The sequence below is a fragment of the Centropristis striata genome, chromosome 14 (assembly GCF_030273125.1).
Source record: "Centropristis striata isolate RG_2023a ecotype Rhode Island chromosome 14, C.striata_1.0, whole genome shotgun sequence".
NCBI lineage: Eukaryota > Metazoa > Chordata > Actinopteri > Perciformes > Serranidae > Centropristis > Centropristis striata.
The window spans coordinates 25,632,673-25,659,143 of NC_081530.1; the positions used below are offsets into that span (position 1 = coordinate 25,632,673).

The following is a 26,471-nucleotide window of genomic DNA, read 5'->3' on the forward strand; positions in this document are numbered from 1 at the left end:
GCCGAATTTCCTTTTAGGGAACCAAATTAAAAGAAAATTAGTCCTTTAAATCAAGGTTGCGAAGTTGCAGAAACAAAAGGCTCATGAAGCATCCATAAAGCAGTTTATTATTTACATTTGAATCCAAACTATTTACATACAGTACATGCTCTTACATTACATGAAGCAACACTTCAAGCCTCAGATCAAGTGTTTTCATTTAAGTTGAGATTTTTATGCAGTTATTCATACAAGAAAAGGGGGGAAAAGTGTATTAATACATGAATATGTCAACACATGAATGAAATAAAAGTTGTGGCACATTGTGCTATACAAAGATTTACATTGTTTTTGTGTGTTACAGGAGTTTTTAAAAAACAAAAATGGGAGATTCAAAAGAATCCTGCACACCCACACAGGTGTTACCACTTATTTTGGTTAATTATGCTGCGTTCGATTGCACTCGGAAAGATCCGACCTCCGAGTCGGAAAAGTGCAATAGAACGGCCCTTGAACTCGGGATTCCGACTCGGAAATTCGGGTAGGATCCAAGCAGCCCGAGTAGGTCGGAAATATGTGGAAGACGTCACAGCAAAATGGCGCCACACATCGTGAGAGCTAAACAGTCATTTTATCTTCAACATTTAGTCTGTTATGTGTTTTTTAATTTATAATGTGTTACTAAAAGTGTAGGATTACTTTGTTGTGGTATTGGCACTCCCACTCTATTAATTAAAGAGTGTGTGAGAGTAGTAGGGACGAAAAAGCACAGTAAAAGTGTAAAAAATATTATAGTTTTTCCCATATTTAAACTACATTAATCTATAAGGTGTAATCACATCAATAACACAATCACACACAATAAACATCCAAACAAACATCAATTTGCTGTGGCCGGCCATGTTTTCCGAGGTTGAGCAATGAAACGCATTTACCTCGGAAGTCGGAATTTCCAACTTGGATATTTCCGAGTTCCGAGTGCAATCGAACGCAGCATTAGACCTCTGCTTCTACTGAAGTTAAGTGAGGGCACGAAACTCAGTCTGCTACTAAAAGTTAAAAGTCTAATCTGTCTCAGGCCAGTCAAGTGAAAACACCTGTGTGTGTGTGTGGGTCATGGCTTTAGGTGTAATACCCACACAGGTGTTTTCAGTTTTTCTGACTGATTAGACTTCTTTGATAGGAACTCCTTAGATCACAACACTTCATCTACCACTAAGACTGATAAAGGTGGAATTCGTCCAACCCTAACAGGTGCAACAAAGCTTACAGGAGACTTGGGAAGATGTCGATCAGTTACAGTCTGTGCACGCCCACATAGTCCTGAGCAGAGACTCATCAGCCAGATTAACTCAAAACACCTGAGTCTGTGTTCAGAGACATTGAAATGCACCTGAAGATCTCATTGAGGGTTTCAGTTGTGTTTGGAATACTCCATTTGTATAACAGTTACTCACTACCTTGAATGTTTGAAGATAACTCATGCCTCCATGGTGAAAAGAGACTCCCGAAACAGAAAATTCATACTCTGCTAGAACAGAGACATTTGTTCTCTCTCCCAGGGCTGCAAGAAAGTCTTTTCTCCCAGCCCTGGGAGAGAGAACAAATTTCTCTGTTCTTGATGATCTTGACACATCTTCTGGGCAGAACTACTGTGTGATTGGTCAGAAACTTGAATTTGACTTGTGCTTCACTACTCGTGAAGTATGAAATGTCCTGGCCAGAACTAACTTTGTTCATGTTCTTGCCACCTTGAGGAAACAAATTTCTCTGTTCTTGGGGAGTATGTATTAGCTAAGTTGTGCAGTATAATAATAATAATGTGTTATTTATCCAGTTGGATGCTCACCACTTCCCAAACACATGCATTTTTGTTAAAACCTTACTATTTAAAAAACCTTTCTATGTAAACTGTCTAATGCTTGTGCAGGCAACAATAAGACCGGATAAGTGAGATGTGTGAGAGTTTGTAAAAGGATAATATAAACAGTGCTTAACAAATTTATTAGACTACCGGTTTAAGCCACAGTTGTCCTAAATTAACAGCATTAGTAATACCAAAATCATTTTTTATGTTTCTAGAATGGTTAATACACCAGTATGTAGAAGCTCTTTAACCGAAATGGTATTTTTAATGCTAAAAAATTATTATTATTATTATTATCCATGAATTTTCTAATTTACTGTTTTACAAAAAACTGTAAACATGAACACAATGCACATTATCATTCCTTCATTAAAATGTCAAATTACAGTTATTTACTTCCATCCTTAACAGAAAAATTAGTTTTAGTGGTTGAATGTTCTGCTTGATTAGTTTCTGACTTCTCTGAGAGCTCAGATTTGGGTATAAAAAGGTGAATTCACTTTCTCATTTGCCAAATAAATAACATTTTAGTTCCAAACAAGCTTTTGAAAGATTTTTAAATATTTATGTTTTTTCGTTATTATGTCAGGTGGTGTAATACATTTGTTTAGTACTGTATATCAGGACATTTCTCCTTTTTTGTTATTATTCTTTGTACAAACAAGAAATACAAAAGTTTTTCTTCAAGAATTTTAGTTGATACAGGCTGAGTAACTGATATACAAATAAACATTTTGTTGAAATATTCCTTTAGGAGACTTCAATGAGTTGATGGGGAAGCCAAAGAAAAACTAGTTTGGGGTCATATCAACTGTAATTGTAACTGTAACTATAATACCCAAATACTACTACTACTAGTACTGCAAATATAAAGTATGTTTGATTTCTGTTGGTGCGAGTGATTCTATGAACTGATCCAAACAGTTCAGTCTAGAGCCATTAATAAAACTGTGTATTTTTCTGATTCGAGACTTTCCAAAAAACATAAATACTGTACACCTATTCACACACAAAGACACACGCAGTCGTCTTGGTTACATTCAAGGTTGAACCTGAGACCTACAGTAAGTCTTACAGTACATGATATTTACTGAACCAATGAAGACTGAAGCACTGAGCTCAGGGGACGTTTTAACTGTGGTAAATCATTATTTTGTACCATCTTAAATTATACTTTTAATGCCTTACTTTAGAGGATCTTTAGCTGTAGAAATGTTTTTTTTAGACACGTAGCAGCTGATAAAACATGTAAACAATGACAAACTCTTGCCATAGCTGGAACCCTGGATGCAGAACCAGGTAATGACTTTTTCACATTTTAAATCTTTCTGGGAGTTACTTTTCTCTACATTAACTAATATAGAAGCCCATTTTCTACCAATAAAAGAAAAAGAGAAAAACAATGCCCTGCAAGCGGTTATAACCAAAAAAACCTCCTTTAAATGTTGACTTAGTATCTCAAAATAATGACTTAAAAAAAATTAAATGAAAGACTTTTTCATAGGATTCTAACCCATTATTACATTATTTTATTTATTTAAATTATTTAATTTATTATTTATTATTTTATTTTGCATTTTGAGATACTAAGTCATTATTTTAAGAAATATCATTATTGTGCGATATTAAGTCATTTTAAGAAACTAAGTCATTATTCTGAGATATAAAGTCATGATTTTGCAATAAAAAGTCATTATTATTTTTAAGAAATCTGTTATTTTGCGATATGCGTCATTCAAGTCATTTTAAGTCATTATTTTGAGTTACTAAGTCATTATTTTAAGATGCTATATCATTTTTTAAAGATACTAAGTCTTAATTTTAGGATACTAAGTCACTATTTTGAGACACTATATCATTATTTTGATCAATATTATTATTTTGAGATACTAAGTCATTATTTTTAAGATACGATGTCATTATTTTGAGATATAATGTCATGGTTTTGCAATACTACGTCAGTATTTTGAGATATTAAGTCCTTATTTTGAAAAATCTTATTATTTTGAGATGCTAAGTTATTATTTTGCGATACTAAGATATTATTTTAAGATATGAAGTCATTATTTTGATATATTAATTAATTATTTTGTGATATTAAGAGAAATCTTATTATTATTTTGAGATACTAAGTCTTAATTTTGAGAATGTTTCTAAATATAATGACTGCGGACAATTTTTTTTCATCACATTGGCAGAAATGTGTTTCCATAGTTGAATCAGTTTGTGTCTGTACTTTTGTTGTGAGCTCAGTGAACCATCTTAGAACCAAACACAACATTCTTTTAAAACAAATCAAAGTAAAATGTTTAATCTTGGCGTATTTCATCCTCTCCGTGGTAGAAATCTCAATAAGGCACACATAATACATTCTTACTTTCCCCGTGTTACTCCACCAGAAAACAGCGCTCTGCAGCCTGTCACATGAATCTGTATGTACAGGACGTTACGTCATAATGTGAATGATTTATAGTGCAAGCAGGTCACGAGTACCTCGACATTAGCCTTTTGAAATAAAGCTGCCTGTTATGTAAGGTTGTGTATCAGAAGTTATTTTGTGGTTTGCACACGTTGCAGATGGTGCAGAACTGAAAAGCTGGTCGTCCAAGGAGCTCGTCCCGGGACTCATCGCCAGTCATTTCCATCTTTACACGTTTACTTACTACAGTCGATGGCTTTAAGAGTCCTTTCCTCCATGGCTGCGACAGTAAGAGTCCACGCCTGTTTCACTCCTCTGCCTCCACATTTCTCCACAAACATCAAACCTGGAGGAAATGAGCAAAGTCAACATCTCACTTAGTGTTTGTTATTTGTGTAAGTAAATCATCATGGTTGCTGATTGTTTGTCTTTCACATTTCTTTTTCCAACGTGACTAAGTTGATAAGTAGACAAATAAGTTTTTGCTTTCAGCAATTTAGTATTTTCTTAAGAAAATCAACTCAAATCTCATTCACTGATGAAGAAAAGAAGAATTGAAAAGATTTATAACTGCAGACCACAAATTTGGGCACTGTGTTTTTTTTTTCTTTTTTAAAGATTATTTTTTTGGTATTTTTTTTTGCTTTATTGATAGTGATAGATAGAAAGGGGGGTGACAGAGGGGAAGACAGGCGGCAAAGGGAGCTCAGGCCGGACTCGAACCCGGCTCCGCCGCAGCAAGGACCCAGCCTACATGGTAAGCGCTCTACCGGTGTGAGCCACCGGGACGCCCCGCAGTGTGTGTTTTTAACTTCATTTTTTTTATTACTATAATTCACTGTTTTTTATTTTCCAAACCTTTTGATTTAGATATGGCATCCTATCCCAGTTTTTTTGTATTTCAGTTTATGTCATATAACGTCCTCATTGTGAAGGATTTAGTGCTGAATTTCTTGTATGAAAGGTGTTTTACAGATAACGTCTTTATGTATTATTATCATTATTATAATGTTATTTTCTTTAAAAGAAATGGACATGTTATATTATCATTCTGAACAAGGATTTTTCTTCCCGTCTCTTAAATAATGTCTAAATAGTCTGTTTTTTGGTTGAGACAACAAAAGCTGGTTGTCCCTGGTTGATGTTGTTCTATTAAATCAATATTTATTATAATTAGGAAGCTGAATTTTATTGGCAGCTCCTGGGCATTTAATGCACACATACATACAACATTTAATGATTTGTTTTATTTTTTTATTCAATGTAGGACTTATACAACAATAATACGAGTTTAATATAAGAATTAAAAAATATAAAGAAATACATATTAAAAATATATCATATAGTTTAGGTGAATAACTAAATGACTGTGTTGAAAAAAAAGTTATATTGCTATATAATATTGAAAACAATGGTCACCTAACATATATATATATATATATATTTTAAAAAATGCTCTTTTTTTTTTTTTTTTTTCTCTTCTTTTCTTTTTAACATATAGCACTCCTGTAGCAATGACAGTTAGCTCTTAAAGTTATGTACTTACTTGATTCCTATGGTCTATGTCTAGTACCATCAGGTTGAATGCAATTATTGTAAGTCGCTTTGGACAGAAGCGTCAGCTAAATGACATGTAATGTAACGTAATGTATCACCTTTATAAAAAATTTAAAAAACAATTAAAACCAGTTTTCTCATGAATCACTGAATTACATATTGAAGGGGTTTGTGTGTATGGTGTGTGTGTGTGTGTGTGTGTGTTCATATAAACAGTCTTTTACCCTGGCTGTGTGTGTGGTGCTGTCCATCAGGCTCTGTCTCAGCAGGCTCGTCACCACCTCCAGCTCCTGCTCGGCCTCCCGAACCTTCGGGTCGAGCTGGAGGACTTCCTGCAGGTCACTGCTGGCTGACAGATAGTCCTAGAAAAAAAGAAACAAAGAGAGTTTAGGGGTAAAGTTATTATAAATTAATGAACACACAAACAATTTAGTCGAACTGCTTTAAATAAATGAATGTGTGTTTATGACATGGAATCACCTGTAAACCTTTATGAGCCAGGGCTCGTCTGTAGAAGGCTTTCTTGTTGCCCGGCTCCAGCTGCAGCGCAGTGTCACAGTCCTGTTTGGCCTCTTCGAAGCGGTTCAATCTTAGGAGGCAAATGGCTCTGCAGAAGAGACGAGGAGGAGAGAGGAGAGGGGAGGAGAGGAGAGGAGAGGAGAGGAGAGGAGAGGAGAGGAGAGGAGAGGAGAGGAGAGGAGAGGAGAGGAGAGGAGAGGAGAGGAGAGAAGAGAAGAGAAGAGAAGAGAAGAGAAGAGAAGAGAAGAGAAGAAGAGAAGAGAAGAGAAGAGAAGAGAAGAGAAGAGAAGAGAAGAGAAGAGGAGTCAGTGAAAGCAGCATGTTCATCTCTGTCAGTCAGGATACTGCAACAGGTCGTGGAGAGATGGATGGTCATGTGGTGCCCTCTACTGTTTTTTCCCATGATACTGTCCTTGAAGCAGCTCCAAGGAGGATTTAACTGGCTGTGAAACAGTCTCAGTCTAATCAATTTTCCTCCTTTAACTGCATGGTATTAGCATAAAGAACACCTTTTCATTCAGATAACTCCATGTCACCTTTTCTTTGGAGCGCTATGTCATCTCCCTTCCTTCCTGACAAGATATCACAACATGGTTCCTTGTGTGAAGCCTTAACACTGAGCCATCCACAGCCTCTGAAAGAAAAACTCTAAGGGGTACAAGATGCACACTAGGGTTGTTTTGTGTGTACCTGTTTGTGTAGAGAGCACATTCGTCAGATTTTAATGTGAGGCATTCACTGTACTTCTCCAAAGCCTCCTGGAAGCAGCCTTTCTTGACCAGATCGTTGCCTTCACGTTTCAGCAAAGTAAATCGAGCGTCTATTCTTCTGGCTGTTGACAGAAATATTTTATTCAGCAATAATTCAAGACTGGAACAGGTGAAAGAAAAAACAAACGACCTCAGGACTAGAGTCTCTTCTTTATGTTCCACACGTCAGGGGAGTCTGCATTGACTGTGTTTGTCTTTCTTTTTCCATCAGTGCAGCACACCAATTTTTTCAAGAGCGATCAATAAATCCATGAGCCTGTCAGCAGCACGTTAAATGGACCAGAGGGGATGAGTCAACTCCTGCTTACTGAGCTCTCTGCTGTGCTGAGAAAGACTTGAGAAAACACGCACAGACACTTTAACATATCCACAGAGTCACGACTGCACATGCTCACACAGGGAATGAGTGGTAAAATGGGCTGGTTATACACTGCAGGGCTGACAAGTGAAAGCAGAAACAGGTGACGTGTGGATGAGGGGGTCAGGTGACTGGAGCAGGTAGGAGATACGGTTTCCAGGTTAAACGACATGTTTCTCTTAAAACGGTGTGAAACAGGCTTTAAAGTGGGTTTTTTGTGGGTGTTTCTGGGGTGTCGTCCGGTCTGTAACGATGTGTATGTGCAGTCATGGAAAAAATCTTTAGACCACCCTTGATTTCTCTAATATCTTGTTCGTTTTAATGCCTGGTACAACTAAAGGTACATTTGTTTAGACAAATATAATGATAACAACAAAAGTAGCTCATGAGAGTTTAATTTAGGAGCTGATATCTAGCCATTTTCCATGGTTTTCTTGATAATGATTTTGGTTTTTATCAAGAAAACCACGGAAAATGTACCTTTAGTTCTATCAGGCATGAAAATGAACAAGGAATTAGAGAAAACAAGGGTGGTACAATATTTTTTTCCATGACTGTACGTATTTATAAGTGTGTTCAAGCAAGAGTGTTCACCACACCAGCATTTCTGTAGAAATAAATGTTTTTATACATTTTATCCAGGCTAATGCCATAAAAAAAGTCTGATTATCGAGCTTTGAGAAGACTTCAAGTCTGTTTTTCAAACTGTTGAAGTTGGTATCTGATGGTATATTAAGAACAGGAATTTACGAATAAACATGAGGTGTTAAAAATTGACAACAAGCTGAACCACTTCTCATCTGTTTCCCAGCAACTACAGCATGCTACTCAGAGATTAGCTCTGTTCTCTGTATATTCATTAAGTCTTTATGTATGTGTGTCTCTGTCTCTATAGGTCAGGTGATTTATCTGTGTAAGTCCTGTGCCTGGGGGTGTTGTAGAGTGCATACAAAAAAAGCTGCTGTCTATTTATGTTTTAATGTATGCATATTGTGTTTTAATAGCAGTTTACTACCCATCGTGTACATAAATATGTTTGAATATATGATACATGTGGAGCCTCCTGGTCTGGTCTGTGTGAGCGGCAGCAGCCTACAGGAAACCTGACCTGGATTGTTCCATTACAGCAGCGTTACACTGTGTGGATCGCCTTCCCTCTGCATTATTGATGATCCGCCCAGACACACACACACACACACACACACACACACGCTCTATCTCCCAGCAGGAGTGCCTTCACCACCGCTCATCAGCACTGACACACTGATTCTCACTGACCGACTTCTGCTGCCGCTGCTGCCTTACAGTTCAATCATTCAGGGGTTTTATTTCAAATTCTAGCAGCCACATTTCATCAGGAAATATTCCAACACACAATAATCAAGACAGTCCTTTTATGTCACAGCAAGACCAAGTAAATCTCAGTTACACACAGTGATAGCTATAATCGGAAGTACAGTGTGAGTACATGTGTTTGTAGATGGTAGAGCTGATAGGAAAACCTGTTATAGAACATATTATACAGAAAATTATGCCCGGGGTGATTTAGAAACGCTGTCACATAGATATTAATTTTACTTGTATTTATTGTTAAATTGAATGGTCAGCAATATACTGACACTGATGTTTATTTAGATATTTTTTTTTTTATTCATTTTTTTAATTCAATAGTAAACAATTTACTGACACTGAAGTTTATTTAGCTATTTGTTTTAATTTTTTTTTTTTTTAACATAAATGGTCAGAAACTGATTACACTAATGTTTATTTATTTATTTTACTGACACTGATATTTATTTAGCTATATATTAAATGTTTTATTTATTCTTTATTCAAATAGTCAGAAATTTACTGATACTGAACAGACACTGATGTTTTTTTTTTTTTTTTAATTCTTTATTTAAATATTCATCAATTTACTGACACTGATGTTTATTTAGCTGTTTATTTTTATTTTATTTGTATTTATCCTTTATTTGGATAGTCAGCAATTTACTGACACTGTTTATTTAGCTATATATTAAATGTTTTATTTATTCTTTATTTAAATGGTCAGCAACTGACTGATACTGAACAGACACTGGTGTTTATTTCGCTATTTATTTTACTTTTTTAATTTAATCTTTATTTCCTCAGTGTATATTTCTCTTTCTGGCAACGTACTACCTTGTATATATAAAGCATAATAATGTAACAAATATAGTGAAAAATCTAATATCTAAAAATCCTACATCAGTTGGGCTCTTCTTTGAGTAGTTTTTAAAGACCAACCAAGGTAATTAATCCACTCAGCAAATGTTTTAAAAGTGTAACCCCTCATTAAGCTAAGAGGAAGTGATGTCACAGACCTTCCTCCTGTGCAGCTCTGGCGGCTCGGGCTTGAGCTACTTCTGCGCTGACCGGTTTGTCTCTGTGTTGCTGCTGGACCGACAGAGGGACGGCGGGAATCTCTGGAAGCTTTTCTCTCCACTCGGGTCCGTCCTGCTCAATAAGCATCTTGGTGATCCTGGCAGAGAGACACAACATGCGGTGTGGGCATGGAAAGTGTTTTGTAATTAGCTAGATTAATGCTGCAACCACTAGGGCTCAGGCTTATGTCTGATGTTTCAACAGAAATATAATTAAAATGATTTATCTTCAGTGTAAGAGTGGCACAAGCAGATACAGAAGAGAAATAATGCAACACTTGTGACTGAACTTAATTAAAGCAGCTTTGTGGGGGAGTTTGAGTCATGAGTCTGGAGTTGCAAGGGTTTATGTTGTAATTTGTTTGTTTCTCTTGATCTGGATGTTTCCATGTAATTTGTTCGTTGAAAATGAGTGTATTAAGTAATGCTTATTGAGTGATTTCCTCTGGTTTGTGTTATGGCACTCTTTTGAGTTGATGTGCTTTTAAATTCCTAATAAAAATCAAATAAAATACTCTGAAACCTTTTTTAGATTTTCTAGCCAAGGTACAGAAGCAACAACAAGTAGCTGCAGTTTATAATGTCTCCAGCTGACCTGTGGACGCTGTCATGAGCTGCCTGCACCCCGGTGTCAATCTGCAGGACGGTCTTGTAATCCGCGTAGGCCTTTCTGTAGCGCTCCAGTGACTCATAGGCCATCGCTCTGCGCAGCAGCGGCTTCAGTGAGTAGGGCTGCAGCTCCAAAGCCCTAAGAGGATCAGAGAGACACATAGACAGAGGATCAAACTGTCTACACCTGCCCACTGTGCCACAGGTGAAACCGCACTGATCCGTCACTCTCCATTCATAAACATGAGAGTGAGCATTCAGACAGAGAGATTCCTGCAGCCTCCTGACACCACAGACATGTAGAGGGTTTATAGTTTTAAAAAAAATTAAGCTAAAACTGAATGAACAACTGTGAAGAAACCACATTAAAAAAACTACAAACTACACGACATCATAATGTTAATACATGCATAATAAAGGATTAACGGCCTGTAATGAGGCATTATTCTTGCTTTATAGTTGCAAAAAGCACAGCTCACTGTCGACAAGTGCATAATAAAGAATGCAAAAATCTTAAGAAAGCAAGAGAAAAGATTAGTAAATGTTTAACAATGACTCAATAGGTAAGTTTACTTAATATGTGCGTTTGTAATACTCTTATTAACATTATATAAAGCTCATAAGCCGTTATATGTGTTCTTAAGCTTCTTATTAGTGCTTATAAATGTCTTTTAATCTAACAAACGTCTTTATGTTGCTCTTATTAGCACTTACACTCTTATTATTATATGATATTGTTAACAAGCACCTTATAAGGACTTAAAGGGGCCTTATTTACTAATGGTCATTACAAGGACCCTAATATGAAGCATTAACGAGAGAAGTGGGACTTGCTCACGTACTTGGTACAGTCCTGTATGCAGTCTGTGCTGTTTCCATCCTTCAGGAAACAGGCGGCTCTGTTGGAGTAGAGGATGCACAGGTCCTCTGGACTATCAATGCCTGCAGGGGAACAAATACAACCTAATTATATGACAGAATAAATGCTGAAATAACACTCATGGCATTTTTAATCTCAGATGAACAAATAGACTATGGTTCATATTAAGAAAAGCTCTTTTACTGCACTTTGTGGCCTTAATCTTTGGTCTTTTAGAATATAAAGACAGAAAAAGCTTAATTCAAAGTGTAGATCATTCAGAGATGCTGTGAGGGTGAAGGCAGACTGATAAATGAAGAGTCATTTTCTCCTCTGTCCTTTCTCCTCTGAGCCTCCACTGCAGTTTCACACAGTCATTATGTGCTGCTTCAATGCCCAGCAACTGAAGTCAACAGAGCTGGTACTCCTCTACACTTGTGTTTTGCTTTACAATATTAAGAAAACGGCCTAATAGTGTAAAGTTTCAGTGCTTTCCTTTCAGAGTCTTTGTTAAGTCTGCTATGACATGAAGTCTCGTCAGCCTGTCTCCAGTGCTGCTGCAGAAAAAGCTCTCCCTCTCGCCAGCTATGAGAGTAAAAGTTGGCTGAGTGCTCTTAAAGGTGCAGCATGACATTCAATCTCACCTAAAAGCCCTCATGCACCAGCACATGACTCCTATCTACGGTCAGCGGTGTTGTCTTGTGCCAACACTGCATTCACAAATCACCTGGCTGTGACGTCTCGGCTACAGTTTTTAAGGTGCAAGACTGAGAACTTGTGACGACCAGTTCACTAATCCACGCAGGTGACAGATCTGAAAAGTGACCTGTACTTATCCTCTACTAGAAAAATTATATAGGACGATGAGCACTTGCATTGTGAGTTGGTAAATAGAGGGATTTAATGCAGCATGATGAGCATGATGCATTCAAAACTGACATGTGATACTGCAGATTGTGGAGCCAAAAGACACTCTGAGTCGACTTGTATCTGATACCTTTGCGAGAGTACACAGGTGCTAAAGGAGGCTTTCTGTCTGTCTGTCTGTCTGTCTGTCTGTCTGTCTGTCTGTCTGTCTGTCTGTCTGTGTGTGTGCCATCCATTTACTGTTGTTTAGTAAGTTAGTGACTTGACGGCCATCATAAGTTGCTTTGAAGACTTTTCTTCGTCAAAAAGCTCAGCAGAGTGACACATTTTTACTATACAGTACTGTGAAAATACTCCACTCCAGGTAAAAGTCCTGCATTCAAAACCTTAAAAGTAAAAGTATAAAAGCACTATCAGCAATATGTACTTAAAGGATTAAAGTAAGAGTACTCATTGTGCAGTAAAATGTTCAATGTCAGTGTTTTACCATATGATGTATTTTAGATCACTGATGTGTATGGTGCATTTTACTGCTGGAGATTTAGTAATTTTAAGCTTATTTTAACTAGTTTATATACTGTTGGGTAGATTAATCTGCAGTAATGCATCATTTTGTACAATGCGTTTGTAGCATCGCTGACCTGTAAGAACCACATATCTCTAAAATGTCAAGAGAAACACTTCATTCTTCAGCTTATCAGATAAAATATCTAATAAAAACTGGGGGGAAAATATGATGCACGGTTTTCACTGTAATCTGAAGTGTAGAAGAAGTGCAAAGTGGCATAAAATGGAAATACTCATGTAAAGTAAAAGTACCTCAAATCTGTATTAAGTGCTGTAGTAAACAAGCTTATTTACACTACGCCTCTGAACAAGATTAAGGTAAAATAAGTCACACTATCATTCAGGTTTTGCCAGTATGTGTCTTTACCACAGTTAAAATTAATTCATAATCTTTTCAAGTGGGAAATTGTACAGTTTCTACTATTTTAAACTACGTATATTTGGGTGTTGGATTGTTATTCAGGCAAAATATGCTATTTGAATATCTCAACTTGTGCCTTAGGAAAGAAAAGGGCATTTTCACAATTTTCTGACAAGAAAAAGAAATATTTCTTCAAGAATGAAATGTGGATTAACAAATGGCCATGTTGCTTTTGAAATATTGCTTTTATCAAGAAAAGAAGCCCTACTCCTAACTGTAATTTACTCTGACATAAGCTCTCATATGAAACTCGAAACTGTATCCACTCTGACAATATCAATTCACGATATTAAAGGTTTTTTAGTTGTTTAGTATATTGTGCATGTCAAGTTTAACAACCGAGAATTGCTTCTGTAAATCTGAAAAATATATCTGAGTAACAAATATTTAATAATTTCTCCCCTCCAATGAAATGCAGCTCCTGAGGTGTATCACTGAGAAAACACACACACACACACACACACACACACTGTTCACAGCTTCCCCACCTGCTTCTGCACATCCATCAATTGCCTGTGTGTACTTCTCCAAGGCGTCCCCAAACTGGCCATGTTTGAAGAGGTGGTTCCCTGCATTCTTGAGCCGGGCCAGGTGAGGGGGAAGGGCCCCAGCAGGGGCGTCCAGATAACTTGTGTCCACTGCAGGGCTGTTCCGCTCCCCTTGTCCACCAGCAGGGCTGTTGTCGCTCCGAGTGCCATTGGCCACCCCCTTCCCTGAAGCGCTCCGACTCTGAGGCTTTTCTCCTCCCCGGCTTCTCGCCCCGCTCCCTGCGGTGGCCTGATCCGACCTGCCTCCCCCTTCTGCTCCGCTGCCCGGGGGCTTGTCCTGTGCGTTCCCCATAGCTGCACTCCCTCTGCAGTGTTTTCAAACTGCCTCCCTCCCTGCCTCTCCCTCTCGGCAGAGCTGCAGCTTCATCTGAGGCTGAGCTGGGGATTTCTGATGGACACGCCCCCTGGAGGGGATGTCAGCTGTGACGTCACAGAGGGGGGAAGTGCCACAGCGATGCAGTGCTGCAGCAGGACCTTATTTATATAGTCTATGAGCAGGACAGATGGGAGAGCCTCAGAGCCTCCGCTATGGGACAGACGGACAGGAATACAGAAAATAAGCTGAATGACCGAACAAATGGCTATTAACAGACACAGATTAAGAGGAAACATTAGGTGAATAGGGTATAATTCTAATTAATAGATGTAAGCATGACACTTCCCCAGTTAATTTCTTCTATTAAGGCAATACTTTTTTGTACAAGTTTGGAATTTTATGTTTCAATATGAAAGTTATTCATTATTATTTTTTATTTTTTTTAAATGTGTGCCAATCCGTACACACAGAAATCTGAACATTGCATGAAGCCAGGTTCAAAATTCTTGATTAATTTGTTGAGATTTTAGAGACAAAGGATTTTACAGAGATTTGGAGTTTCTCTTCTCATCATAAATCAGTCAATACTGTCAACAGCCATTAATAAAAATAATAATGTCTGCCATGTTTTCAAAATGAAATGTTCTATAAATCAGGCTATGATCAATATATGAGCAAAACACTCTGTAAAAACCTTCAGAATATAGATAGGAATGAAACTGGAAAGTTTTGTGTATTTAAGCAATACTGAAGTGGTGATTCCTGGTTTAGAGTCAGCAGCTGAGTTATAACTTTTATTTTAGCCCCCAATTATAGCACAAAAACAGCCTCAATATTTTAGAAACACATGCTTTTATAAAACATTTTAATTATTGTACATATTATTGTATCCACAGCAATTTAAAGAACAGTCAACACGGTCAAGGTCAGTGAAAATCTTGTTTTTAATAAACAGAATCTTTCATCCATTACTGTAATGTAAAAAACAGAGCCATTTGTGTTGAAAATGAAAATGTTGCGCTTCAACCATAATCAGAAATCTGTCGCCAGGTCTGAAAGGTCAGAACTTATTGAGTTGTCAATCTATTTATTTACACAGTCATACACTACAAAAAACATAGCAAAAATAATCAAAAAGGCTGCGCTGCTCTTCTTCTTCTTCATCGGGCATCAAAGACAACCACTGAAATGAAAGAGTCAAGGAAATGTACAGGTATTATCTTCATTTTATCCATATTATTTATAAGACAAAACATTTTTGCCATTACATAAAATAACATTTAAAGGATACATCTCTTTGTTCTCTTCTTGTACATGATCCTGTAGCCACACTCTCTGCATCGGATTGGATCACGGGCCTTAATTTCATTTTCAGTGTGACATTCTGCAAATAAAGAAATATTACAGAAAATATCGTACAGGCCTCCATACAATAAAACTATAAAAGAGAGTATAAGTAGTCAAACTGTTACAAGCTTATTGTTAATGTCAGCTAAAAAGTACAAAGAAATTGCAGAAAATAATCAAGAAACTATTTTGATAATGTATTATTTGTTAAAATAATGTTTCCTGCAACAATGGTGTTTTCAGCATGCCAAATATGGAGTTTTCCTGCTTGTCTTTGTTTTTTATAAATGAATTGTTATATAACAACTTTGGGTTTTGACTGATAAAACCATCATTTAAAGACATCCCTTTGAGCTTTGAGAAACTTGGATGGACATTTTTCGGATAATTTACAGAACAAAACTTAATTGAGAAAATTATCAGCAGATCAATTGATAGTAAAAATATCTGTTCTCATTATAAGATTTTAAACTCCTAAATATCAGTAACGGCCTCAAAAAGCCAGTATTGGTCAGGCTATAACAGCTATTTAATTATTCAGTTTATGTTGAAGCTTTGTGTGTAGTACTTGGGTGTTGGGTTTAATTTTATTTAAATTTCTTTAAAAACTGTGAGTCATATTACATTTTAACATCTAGAAGTCAGTGATTTTAGTTGCAGTCACTTATATATAGATACACAATTGTTTAAGTAAAGTAGATTGTATGAACTTTGTGACTTGTAAGCGGCAATGAAGACTTCAGTGTGTCAATTTGTTGTTTAAAGCCTTAACAGCCTTTTATGTTGGAACTATTCTTTGGAACAGGTTACCTAACCCACTCAAGTCGGTCAGAAGCATAAGCAGTTTTAAACAAAACTTGAAAAAATGGTTTAGACACCAATCTTAGACTGTTTGTCATGTATATTTGAAACTGTCATTTATGTTTTTATGTGCCTTATGAATGATGTATATATGTATGTATGAATGATACATGTTTGATGTATGTATGATATGCTGCTACTTGCCCATGTCTCCTGTCCTATAGGGACCACAACGGAAATAAGCCTTAAGGCTTTATTGTGTCATCCCTGACTATTTTTATTTATTTATATAGCCTGTGGCACAGGTTGCTGTTTCATATTTTAATATCAAGAATGGTAAAATAAAATCAATCAAACCAAATACTGAAATATTCCATTTACAGCCAATCAAAAACCATAATAGTTATTAATTCGTATGTGTGCTTGTCTCAAAAGGTCTGAAAATGAAGGCCTGAAGGATTAGTCAACAAATATCTATCTGTTCTGGTACTGAATTACTTATTTTGTTGTATACATGAAGGTGTAAGAGTTGGTCTGGTAAGTTAGCATCGTTAGCAGTAATAACAGTTGTAGTAACTGACAGTAAAATAACACAAAACAAAGTTTTTATATACCTCCACATATGTAGATCATAGGCTGCTGTTTGGGCGGCTGCACGTCTTTCTGTGGATCCATTTTTGTTTCTATAAAAAACAGCAGAAGAAATGTTGGCACAGTCACATCTGAATCATTTCAGCATGCTAACACAGAACAAGCATGGTGCTACCGACAAGTTTATCAGCCTAAATTGACACAATGGTGAGGCGTAGTAAACAACAAAGGCATTTAAAAAATCTCAAAACAAAGTATGAATATAGTAAATATGAAAGACTCAAAGGGAATAGTAATAAAATGAAGACAACTCACCGTTTTAAAGCGGTAACTGTTTACCTCTCTTTTCATATCACACACTGCTGCCTGTGCGCATGCGTCAAACCAAGGTCTTTCGCCTCGGAGCAAAGTGGCTTGTGATTGGTCAGAAAATACTGCGTCACATAACAAGACTAACTAGAAAATATCCTCTGGGGAAATTCTGAAAGGGCCACGGGGGCTACTGCCGGTGTGTGTACACTATGATGAGATTCTTCAGAGATTTCAAACATTTAATACTAGTAATGTTATGATGCATTATTATATACAAGAAGCACACCTACAACAGCAAAAGAACTGGAGATGGAGAAGTCATTATTTTACTACAATTGTTATTATTTTAATTTTCTATTTATTTATTATTTAGATGTTTCTCAAATATTATCAATGTAATGTTTACCCTGCTACTTATGTTACTGCACTAATGCTGAATATGTTCTATAAATGAATGTGAAATAAAGGTTTTTTGTTTTTTTTAAATGATGATAATATCACTTCTCAAATCCCTTTCCCTAATAGATAATAAAAAAGCAACAGATTTACAGTCTGTTAAATGAATACATTTGATGAACTTCCTTGAAGTCATATTGTTTAATTTACTGTATCCTCTATTAATTCCTATTGTGTAATCTATCTATCTATCTATCTGTCTATCTATCTATCTATCTATCTATCTATCTATCTATCTATCTTGTAAGACCATTGAGAGCTTTGTACGTGAGTAAAATGACCATAAATATTTCCCATTTTTAAGAATATATATATTGTTAGCCTCATAGCATAATTGCCTAAGTCATTTTTTGGCCAAATTGTGATATCTGCCTAACTTTACTCTCCTACTACTGCTGCATCTTTCTGCCTTATTGCCTATGTTCTCAACCTATCAGAACACTTGTTAGAGTCCAAAATCACTTTCTGCCTTAGTCATCTCTGTGACTTAGGCATTTTTGCCGCTACATACAAACCAAACTACATTATTTATATGTAAGAGAAAAATTAGTCAGGGCATATTCTGCCTCAGTCACTTTTATCTGTTATGAAATCGATGTGTTTCATTTTTTATGCAAACTTGTTCACTCTTCTATTTGAAATGACTGTTACAATATCAATTAAAAATACCAATGGGCTTACTAAAAATTGTGTATTTTCTTGTTTCCCGAAAACGTTCAAATATGACTTAGGCAAATATGCTATGAGGCTAACGATATATGAGTAATATGACAAATTCCATCGTATGAACTCGTGATATGGATTCTAAAGACAGATATATAATTATTATGTTTGTTTTGCCCTCCGGTCCAGCAGGGGCGCTGTGGAGCCTGTGAGTCCCCCAGCTGTCCATCATCTGAACACTCAGCTGGCCTCCACTAGTTTATGACAACAACGACTCTGTCGACAATGTTCACATCTTGACTGTTGGCCCCCAAAACTGCTCTAACTCTCTATTAGTCCGTTGCCTGTTTATCATTTGAAGTTGTACATCATGGAGCCGTCTGCGCCCAAAAGGTTTGTGAACTTCCGACTGGTTTAAAACGTGCTTTCAAGCTATTAACTAGCTAGCTCAAAGGCTAATGTAGGCGGTAGCTGCTGTCGCTCAGCTAGCTCGTGCTAACTTAGTTAGCTTCATCAGTTTTCTGTCAAACTTTATTCTCATTAAAGTCGAGTTATCGGGTGTAGAGGCCACTCTTTACCATAATCACAAGCTTTGTGTTAAATTGTCGAATCGCTTTTTAGCCTCTTTGGTTGTCTTGTATTTTTAACTTCGCAAATGCCTTTTAGAGAATTTGATCTACATTAAAAAATGGACATAAAGTACCAAATAGAAACGAATAACAGTTTAATTTGTACCATTTGAAACATTGTCACCTTACAAATAAACATCACAGAGGCGAATTTCTTTGAAGATCATCATTAACCTGAGATGGAGAAAGAGATAGTACACATAACATTATATACTAAGGTGTTTTATTCTTAATTATTCATCTTACACCTAACAGTACACCTAGTTAGGTCCAAGATTTAGAAAAATTACCTATGAAATGGGTATCAAAGGGATTGTTTTTGTTTGACTAATGGTCCAAACCCCAAATATATCAAATTTATGTAATTTACAGTTCTACATATACAGAAAAGCAGCACATTCTCACATTTCTAAAAACTCGAACCAGTAAATGTGGTAATTTTGCTTAAATAATAGTCATAATTGCTGTTAGGGCTACAATTAACAGTAAGTTTCATTATCGATTAATTATCTGGTTATTTTCTTGATTAAGTGTTTGGCCTATAAAATGTCATACACTTTCTAATAAACAGTTTCTCAAAGTCAAAGGTGATGTTTTTAAATGTCTTGTTTTAAAAATACATTATCTTTAAGAAATTGAAAATAGCATTTTCTGCCATTTTTGCATGGAGAATAACCTTAACGTTTAAAAGATTTACAAAATAGTTTGCAATTATTTTCTGAACAATTGCCTAGATGTTTACAACAAACAATTTCAGCACTGTGTAAGATAAAAAAAATACTCTTAATTATCATCCTGAACTAAGAAAATAATGTTTCAGTCTGCTTGACAGTTATCCACAGAGTGACTTTCATCACCCACTCTAAATAACCAAAAATATCTATACTTAATAACAGTATGTGATGTGACTTAGTAACAGTAAGTGATGCATTGAACATACACCTTATTTTATTTCCAAGATCACTCGTTTTACAACTTTTAATTGCTCTGTATGTGTATAACTTAATGCACTGTGCTAAAACCACTGTCATTTTCAGATGCTCCTATGATAAAGGGTTTTAGTTTGGTTTCACTACTTGTTGTTAGGTAGACAGCATACTGAAGTTATAACTGATCTGTTCCTTATTTTGCAGCAAGCTGAAAAAGCTGAGTGAAGACAGTCTGACCAAACAACCAGAGGAAGTGTTTGATGTTTTAGAGAAACTCGGTGAAGGGTAAGATGTTTGGGTCATCGTGACTAACCTCCGTTTCCACTTGTGTGCCATCGACTGAAACTATTTAAAGTCCAACAGACCATGTGTACTTTTTAAAAGTCAACTCCCTTTTCTTGAGTAATAGATTAATTTGTTGATAATGTCAGTTGTAAAATGCTCTGGACAGATTTTGACGTAACTTTTATGTGTGTTTAGCTCCTATGGTAGCGTGTTTAAAGCCATCCATAAGGAGTCGGGCCAGGTGGTGGCCATCAAGCAGGTTCCTGTGGAGTCTGATCTGCAGGAGATCATCAAGGAGATTTCCATCATGCAGCAGTGTGACAGGTTAGAGGAGAAACCAGACTTCCTCCAGTGTCCAAATTTAATAATCCTTCTTGTCCTTAAAGCATCGTATTTGTTTTTAGATTCTTGCTCTAACAGCAGTGGTTCCGTTAGCTGCTGCAGCCTGTACAGCTCTCTGATGTCTTGATCTAAGGGAGTTTTCTCACTTCTGCTGTTTTTTGTTTAAAAGGAAAAGGGTTTTTCTCTTCTCCTTTGATAACCACTCTGCCTTGCATATCTCCTAGCCCTTATGTGGTGAAGTACTATGGCAGCTACTTCAAAAACACAGACCTGTGGATTGTCATGGAGTACTGTGGAGCCGGCTCTGTCTCTGACATCATCAGACTGCGCAACAAGACGGTGGGTGCTTACAGCAGGGTTATTTTGATTTTTAATGAAAATTAGAAGTTGGACTAAGTGGCAAAGTTGGCTAGTTTTATTTGTAAAGCTTTGAACAAATAAGGCAAACTAGACTAAAACTATCATGCATACAATATATTATTCATGATTTCCTATCATTTGTGTGTTCTGTCTCACCCCTATGTACATAAAAAATGATAGTCTGTCTTGTAAGCTTCCTTCTATTGATACAAGGTACAATTTAGCCCATCTAAATCTCAATATCATTCCTGTGTCTTCTTTTTCCTGCACACATCAGCTGACTGAGGATGAGATTGCCACTATCCTAAAGTCGACGTTGAAGGGTCTTGAATACCTTCACTTCATGAGGAAGATCCATCGGGACATCAAGGCAGGAAACATCCTCCTCAACACGGAGGGACACGCCAAACTGGCAGACTTTGGAGTTGCTGGACAACTAACGGTAACATTATAGCTCGTTATTATCGCTTTATTATATGTTACTGTTATTATAACTTGCTTATAGTCGTTTAGACAGTTACCAGTGACGGCCAAAGTGAATGTATAATCTTTACATTTTGTGAATTCATAGTGGTGAAACGTTCATTTTGATGATACCAGCATTGTTTCTTTCTCTGAAGGACACTATGGCAAAGAGAAATACTGTGATCGGTACTCCGTTCTGGATGGCCCCAGAGGTGATCCAGGAGATCGGCTATAACTGCGTGGCTGACATCTGGTCCCTGGGCATCACGTCCATAGAGATGGCAGAGGGCAAACCTCCCTACGCCGACATCCATCCTATGAGAGTGAGTGTAAACAATTTGTTCAAGTAGTTGGTGTTTCAACCTTTCAGCTCTGATGCAGCTTTGGCAGAAAGTTTAGCTTTGAGGTACCAAAAGAACAAAGAGCTGACATGTCTCTTTGTGTTCCTCCAGGCAATCTTCATGATCCCGACCAACCCTCCTCCCACGTTCAGGAAGCCGGAGCTTTGGTCAGACGACTTTACAGACTTTGTCAAGAAGTGTCTGGTCAAGAATCCAGAGCAGAGAGCGACTGCCACTCAGCTACTGCAGGTTAGAGGAAGGGAGACACAAACACAAATATAAACTTTTTATGTTTAGGTGTATGACTCAGAGGAACTCTGATGTATGAATACTAAACTAACTATAAACAAGTTAATGGTTTCATTGACTAACATTAGATTAAAATAGTGATGGTTTTCTTTGACTAAGGTAAGACTAAAATGCCCAGACTTTTAGTCAACTTAAACTTGACAATGCCAACCTCAAAGTATGAGGTTGGCTAAATATGATAAAAAATGAACAAGTACATTTGACACAGGACAACGATGTGAAAAATAGTTGACAAAATGAATGTAAATTGTCGCAAAACACATTTGTTTTCTGTTCTTGTGAATGTCCAGCACCCGTTTATCAGCCAAGCCAAGCCGGTCACAATCCTGAGAGACCTGATTACTGAGGCCATGGAGATGAAAGCCAAGAGGCAGCAGGAGCAGCAGAGAGAGCTGGAGGAGGAGGACGACAACTCTGTATGTGTCCTGAGATGTCAACAATATACTCACTTAATTAAATGAATAAATGTTGAGGCTGTATGACTAAATGTCTTCCAGGAGGAGGAGACGGAGGTGGACTCTCACACGATGGTGAAGTCGGGCTCAGAGGGCGCAGGAACCATGCGGGCCACCAGCACCATGAGTGACGGAGCACAGACCATGATCGAACATGGCAGCACCATGCTGGAGTCAGACCTGGGCACTATGGTCATCAACAGTGATGATGATGAAGAGGAGGAGGAAGACCAGGGCTCCATGAGGAGTGAGCACACACACACACACACACACACACACACACACACACACACACACACAATGTTGATCCATGAAACCCCCGCACAAAGCCTCTGTTGTACACTAAATGCTTGGAGGAATTATATTTTTTCACAATCTGGGCTACGTCAATGAATGCCTACAGGACTGACTTTCATTCTTTTTTTTATTTTAGGTGCAGTGTGAAATGTCCACTTCCTAAAGCTGCTATAAAATACTATGATTTAACTTCCAAATATTTATAAATATTCATAATTTTAACCCATGTTCAGAATTTTAATGTCAGTTTGTTTTCATTAAGTCACTGTTCATTTTTATTTAAAAATATTGAGCAAGAAAAACATAATGCCCCTGCCAAAGTGTATGTATACACATTAAAAAACCTGAAAATGTCCCTAGTGAGGCAGATAGTTTAGTGGTCTGTAATATTGTCATACAGGGGAGAGGTTATGGCAGGGCACTAACTAAGGAGAAAAATAAGTTATAACTGAACTCTCTTCCTTCTCCTCAGGACACGCCACGCCCCAGCAGCCGATACGTCCGTCCTTCATGGATTACTTTGACAAACAGGACTCTAACAAGGCGGCCCAGCAGCAGGAGAACTACAACCACAACCAGCCCCAGGAGCAACCCGGCTACCACATCCACTCCAAGAACGTCTTCCCCGACAACTGGAAGGTGCCTCAGGACGGAGACTTTGACTTTGTGAGTTTCATCTTTCAGGAGCATGTGATGGTACTGCTGGGATAGGATTTAACAGAGGGCTGCTTGATTATCACCAAATCATAATTGTTTTGGTCAATATTGAGTTCATGTTTATTTAACAAGATTATTCACTGACTTTTGAAACAACTTGCATTTATTCAACTTCAAGAAAAAATGAATGAATGTCTATTTAACACTTGAATTGAAAAAATACCTTCAAAATAATTCTACTGATACTACTACTTATTGAAAATAAATGTAAGAAAAAGAGTAAGATGAATAAAATAACACCAGTGCCTTAATGGCAAAAATAGCAAAACAGAAGCAGAAGTTCTGACACCAAATGTGACTCATCCCTTCTCCATTATTTGTCACTCAGCTGAAGAACCTGGACTTTGAAGAGCTGCAGTTGCGCCTGACAGCCTTGGATCCCATGATGGAGAGGGAGATTGAGGAGCTCAGGCAGCGCTACACCGCCAAAAGGCAGCCCATCCTGGATGCCATGGATGCCAAGAAGAGACGGCAACAGAACTTCTAAGTCCCTCTCGTCACGGTTTCCCAAAAGCCGCCATCACCACTAAACTTACGTCCCATTGACTCAGAGGAACTAAGATGACCTTGTTGTCCTTGTTGGAAGCCCACTGCTGTTCTGACTGACTGCTGACCGGCCTTTAGATGAAGTTAGAACCATTTTGGGTCCTGGGGACTACTCGTCTGCCTTGTTTCTACACTATGTCCGGATGCTGTTCCTCCATTTTAAATCTTCTGTTTCTTCTTGTAGAGTTGCTTTCCCATGAATGATACTCAGGATTGCGGCCAAAGAGAGAACTACGGCCCTGAAAGTCACATGAAATTCCAAATGAAGTTATGTCACACAGAAAACCCTGTGGGAATCCCCTCAACACATGAGGAAGCCTCTCCTCTGGCGGCAGCAGCAGCAGAATAATCACAGTGACAAGTGGTCTTAGTTCCTTGGACTTTTCACCTTCTATGTAAATATAATATAGAGCCTAGTTTGGAAATACCTACAACAAAAAGCTGTGGAGGCTTGTCCATGACCAAAGACAATCAAGAGGATGTTGATTTAGTTATGAATGCCTTAAAATGTTTGAAACCTGGTTTTAAAATAAGCAATGTAACAAAACAACCAAGTCGTCAGGTGGTTAAATCCATATTCTCACTTGGAGACCAGTTGGACTGTAGAAAGCTGCAAGAATGGGCAGAAGTGACAGAATTCAGGTGGGTGGTGAAGAACGGATCATGCATGTTTCCATGGCGGACAAGAAAATTCTAGACTTATTTCATTAGTCTTAATATCATTTGTTTAATTATGTTGGTTTGGGCTTATTTTAAACATCCAGTGCACTGTCTATTTTGACTCCACAGATGTTGATGCCTCATAACACCCTCATGAATTTAAAATCAGAGCTTATACTTGATAATGATCCACCACACTTGGTTGGCATCAACAATTCATTCCTTATTTCCATACTAGAGCTGCAATGATTCGTTGACTTAATGATTAGTCGATAATCAATTAATTGTTTAACTCATTTTTCATGTAAGAATGTCAAAAAAAGCTATCTTAAATCTTGTTTTAATGGTTTATGTCATACTAAACTGATTATTTTTGGTTTTTGAATGACAAAACAAGACATTTAAAGACATCACCTTGGAACTGGAGAAATTAGGATGGACATTTTTCACATTTATAGACCAAATCAGCTCTATTCCATACAAGTGAAAGCATTCCAAAATACTGTATGACTTCTATTTTATTGTCCCTGGAGTCTTCAAAAACCCTTCAGACGTATTTCAACGTTCTAATGATTATGATTTATATTATTGTTCCACACTATGATTGATTATGGTCAGATTCTAATATAATTTTCTGAAACATTTGACTTGTCGAGTTGTTTTGTATGCGAAGAAGTGAAGGAAACCAAGTAGCCGGGAACAACTTATCCTATAAAAAGTTTTATTGCTGTAGTCCAAGAAAAAAAAAGTTGAGAAGACAGAACAACAGATCCTCTGCATCAGCCACACACCTTATGTCTGAATTTTAGACTCATTCTTGAAATTGCATTAAGATTCTTTCAGCAAACATCCCTGCAGCTTATATCTATGTTTCAGTTTTCTGACATTTAAGTTTGATTATTAATGAAGGAGAGAAGATATCCTGTTTCTGCTATGAGCAAAAAAACTGTTTACACAAAACTTCTTGTGTTGTTCCTTAAACAAATTTAAGGAAAATCAAAACTGGTTGTTTATATCATAAGTTTATCCTTAAAAATATATAAACATTGACTGTTATCAGATTCTCAGCTTTCAAATAACGACCATTATTGGCATTTAATTGGCGTTTTATTCCTCAATTTTGAATGTTTGATTGAAAACTCTTGCAACTCAAACATCATGAAAGAAACAAAGTGGTTTAGTTTTGACATTGATTTTACACACGTGCTAATAATGACCTTTTGAATGAATTATGACTGTTTATTATAAAAGAAATGTACAACATGTCTGCAGGTTGCTGTTACATATGAATGTTAATATGCAGTCTGGATGGTTCAGCCCATACTTAATGCATATTAATCGATATTTTGATAATCTTACAAATACATCTGTTACACAATTATTACACTCTTATGTCTCTGAAGGACAATGTGGCCAAAATGAGTCGACATTTTAAACACCTGAATCTTTATGTCAATCAGTACTGTCTCAGTTTTTGAATGATCATGTCTGAATGTTTTTCTGTTTGACTTCTTTGGGGTTTTTTACCTTTCACTTTACAGAAATCATTAACATTCTTGCCACAAATTGTCTTTGTTTATTAATTCTGCAGTGCAACTTACACACAAGCATTCACTCTTTATTTATTAAATGTTTTTCTTTTGATGACACTGGTTTAAATATGGTAGCTGATTTGGCTGTTAATATTTCTGCCCTTTGTCAAATATTTGTGGCTTGATTTCTGCGTGTTCTAGACTATGCATGTTTATAATTATGTTTGCTATTTAGTGGATTGCTGTTGTATTAAATGCACGGGTAATAAATGACTCTGTGTAATAAAAAAAAGCCCCATTTGAAATACGACATTGCAGATAATCTGCCATATGTATAGTTATCTGAAATCACTTTTTAAGATATAGCTAT

At 36.9% G+C, this 26,471-nt stretch overlaps 3 protein-coding genes across 3 annotated transcripts; 1 reads left to right on the plus strand and 2 right to left on the minus strand.

Annotated features, from left to right (window-relative positions):
* Positions 1 to 1,600: 1,600 nt before the first annotated feature.
* Positions 1,601 to 14,040, minus strand: spag1a (sperm associated antigen 1a). Its single transcript, XM_059349352.1, has 8 exons — positions 13,689 to 14,040; positions 11,329 to 11,428; positions 10,473 to 10,625; positions 9,818 to 9,975; positions 7,032 to 7,173; positions 6,303 to 6,429; positions 6,047 to 6,184; positions 1,601 to 4,611 (listed from the first exon to the last, which is right to left on the minus strand). The coding sequence occupies exons 1-8, from the start codon at positions 14,038 to 14,040 to the stop codon at positions 4,606 to 4,608; spliced, it is 1,176 nt and encodes a 391-aa protein (XP_059205335.1). The 3' UTR covers positions 1,601 to 4,605.
* Positions 14,041 to 14,989: 949 nt separating this feature from the next.
* On the minus strand, positions 14,990 to 17,187 carry polr2k (RNA polymerase II, I and III subunit K). The gene is made up of 4 exons (XM_059350287.1): positions 17,119 to 17,187; positions 16,827 to 16,895; positions 15,356 to 15,448; positions 14,990 to 15,247 (listed from the first exon to the last, which is right to left on the minus strand). The coding sequence occupies exons 2-4, from the start codon at positions 16,885 to 16,887 to the stop codon at positions 15,225 to 15,227; spliced, it is 177 nt and encodes a 58-aa protein (XP_059206270.1). The 5' UTR covers positions 16,888 to 16,895; positions 17,119 to 17,187; the 3' UTR covers positions 14,990 to 15,224.
* Positions 17,188 to 18,459: 1,272 nt separating this feature from the next.
* Positions 18,460 to 26,424, plus strand: stk3 (serine/threonine kinase 3 (STE20 homolog, yeast)). The gene is made up of 11 exons (XM_059350114.1): positions 18,460 to 18,627; positions 19,997 to 20,077; positions 20,273 to 20,401; positions 20,644 to 20,758; positions 21,057 to 21,221; positions 21,400 to 21,567; positions 21,697 to 21,834; positions 22,185 to 22,310; positions 22,392 to 22,596; positions 23,119 to 23,312; positions 23,692 to 26,424. Exons 1-11 carry the CDS (start codon positions 18,605 to 18,607, stop codon positions 23,848 to 23,850), a joined length of 1,503 nt encoding a protein of 500 aa, XP_059206097.1. The 5' UTR covers positions 18,460 to 18,604; the 3' UTR covers positions 23,851 to 26,424.
* The last annotated feature ends 47 nt before the right edge of the window (positions 26,425 to 26,471 follow it).

Coding starts and splice junctions, on each gene's coding strand:
- spag1a (XM_059349352.1), bottom strand. CDS start 14,040: ATGGGGAACGCACAGGACAAGCCCCCGGGCAGCGGAGCAGAAGGGGGA. Junction 7,174..9,817: donor CAGAGCTGCACAGGAGGAAG/GTCTGTGACATC, acceptor TTCTGTCAACAG/CCAGAAGAATAGACGCTCGA. Junction 6,430..7,031: donor TGTGCTCTCTACACAAACAG/GTACACACAAAA, acceptor TCTCTTCTGCAG/AGCCATTTGCCTCCTAAGAT.
- polr2k (XM_059350287.1), bottom strand. CDS start 16,887: ATGGATCCACAGAAAGACGTGCAGCCGCCCAAACAGCAGCCTATGATC. Junction 15,449..16,826: donor TATGATCTACATATGTGGAG/GTATATAAAAAC, acceptor CTTTATTTGCAG/AATGTCACACTGAAAATGAA. Junction 15,248..15,355: donor CAAGAAGAGAACAAAGAGAT/GTATCCTTTAAA, acceptor CTTTCATTTCAG/TGGTTGTCTTTGATGCCCGA.
- stk3 (XM_059350114.1), top strand. CDS start 18,605: ATGGAGCCGTCTGCGCCCAAAAG. Junction 18,628..19,996: donor GAGCCGTCTGCGCCCAAAAG/GTTTGTGAACTT, acceptor CTTATTTTGCAG/CAAGCTGAAAAAGCTGAGTG. Junction 23,313..23,691: donor AGGACGGAGACTTTGACTTT/GTGAGTTTCATC, acceptor TTTGTCACTCAG/CTGAAGAACCTGGACTTTGA.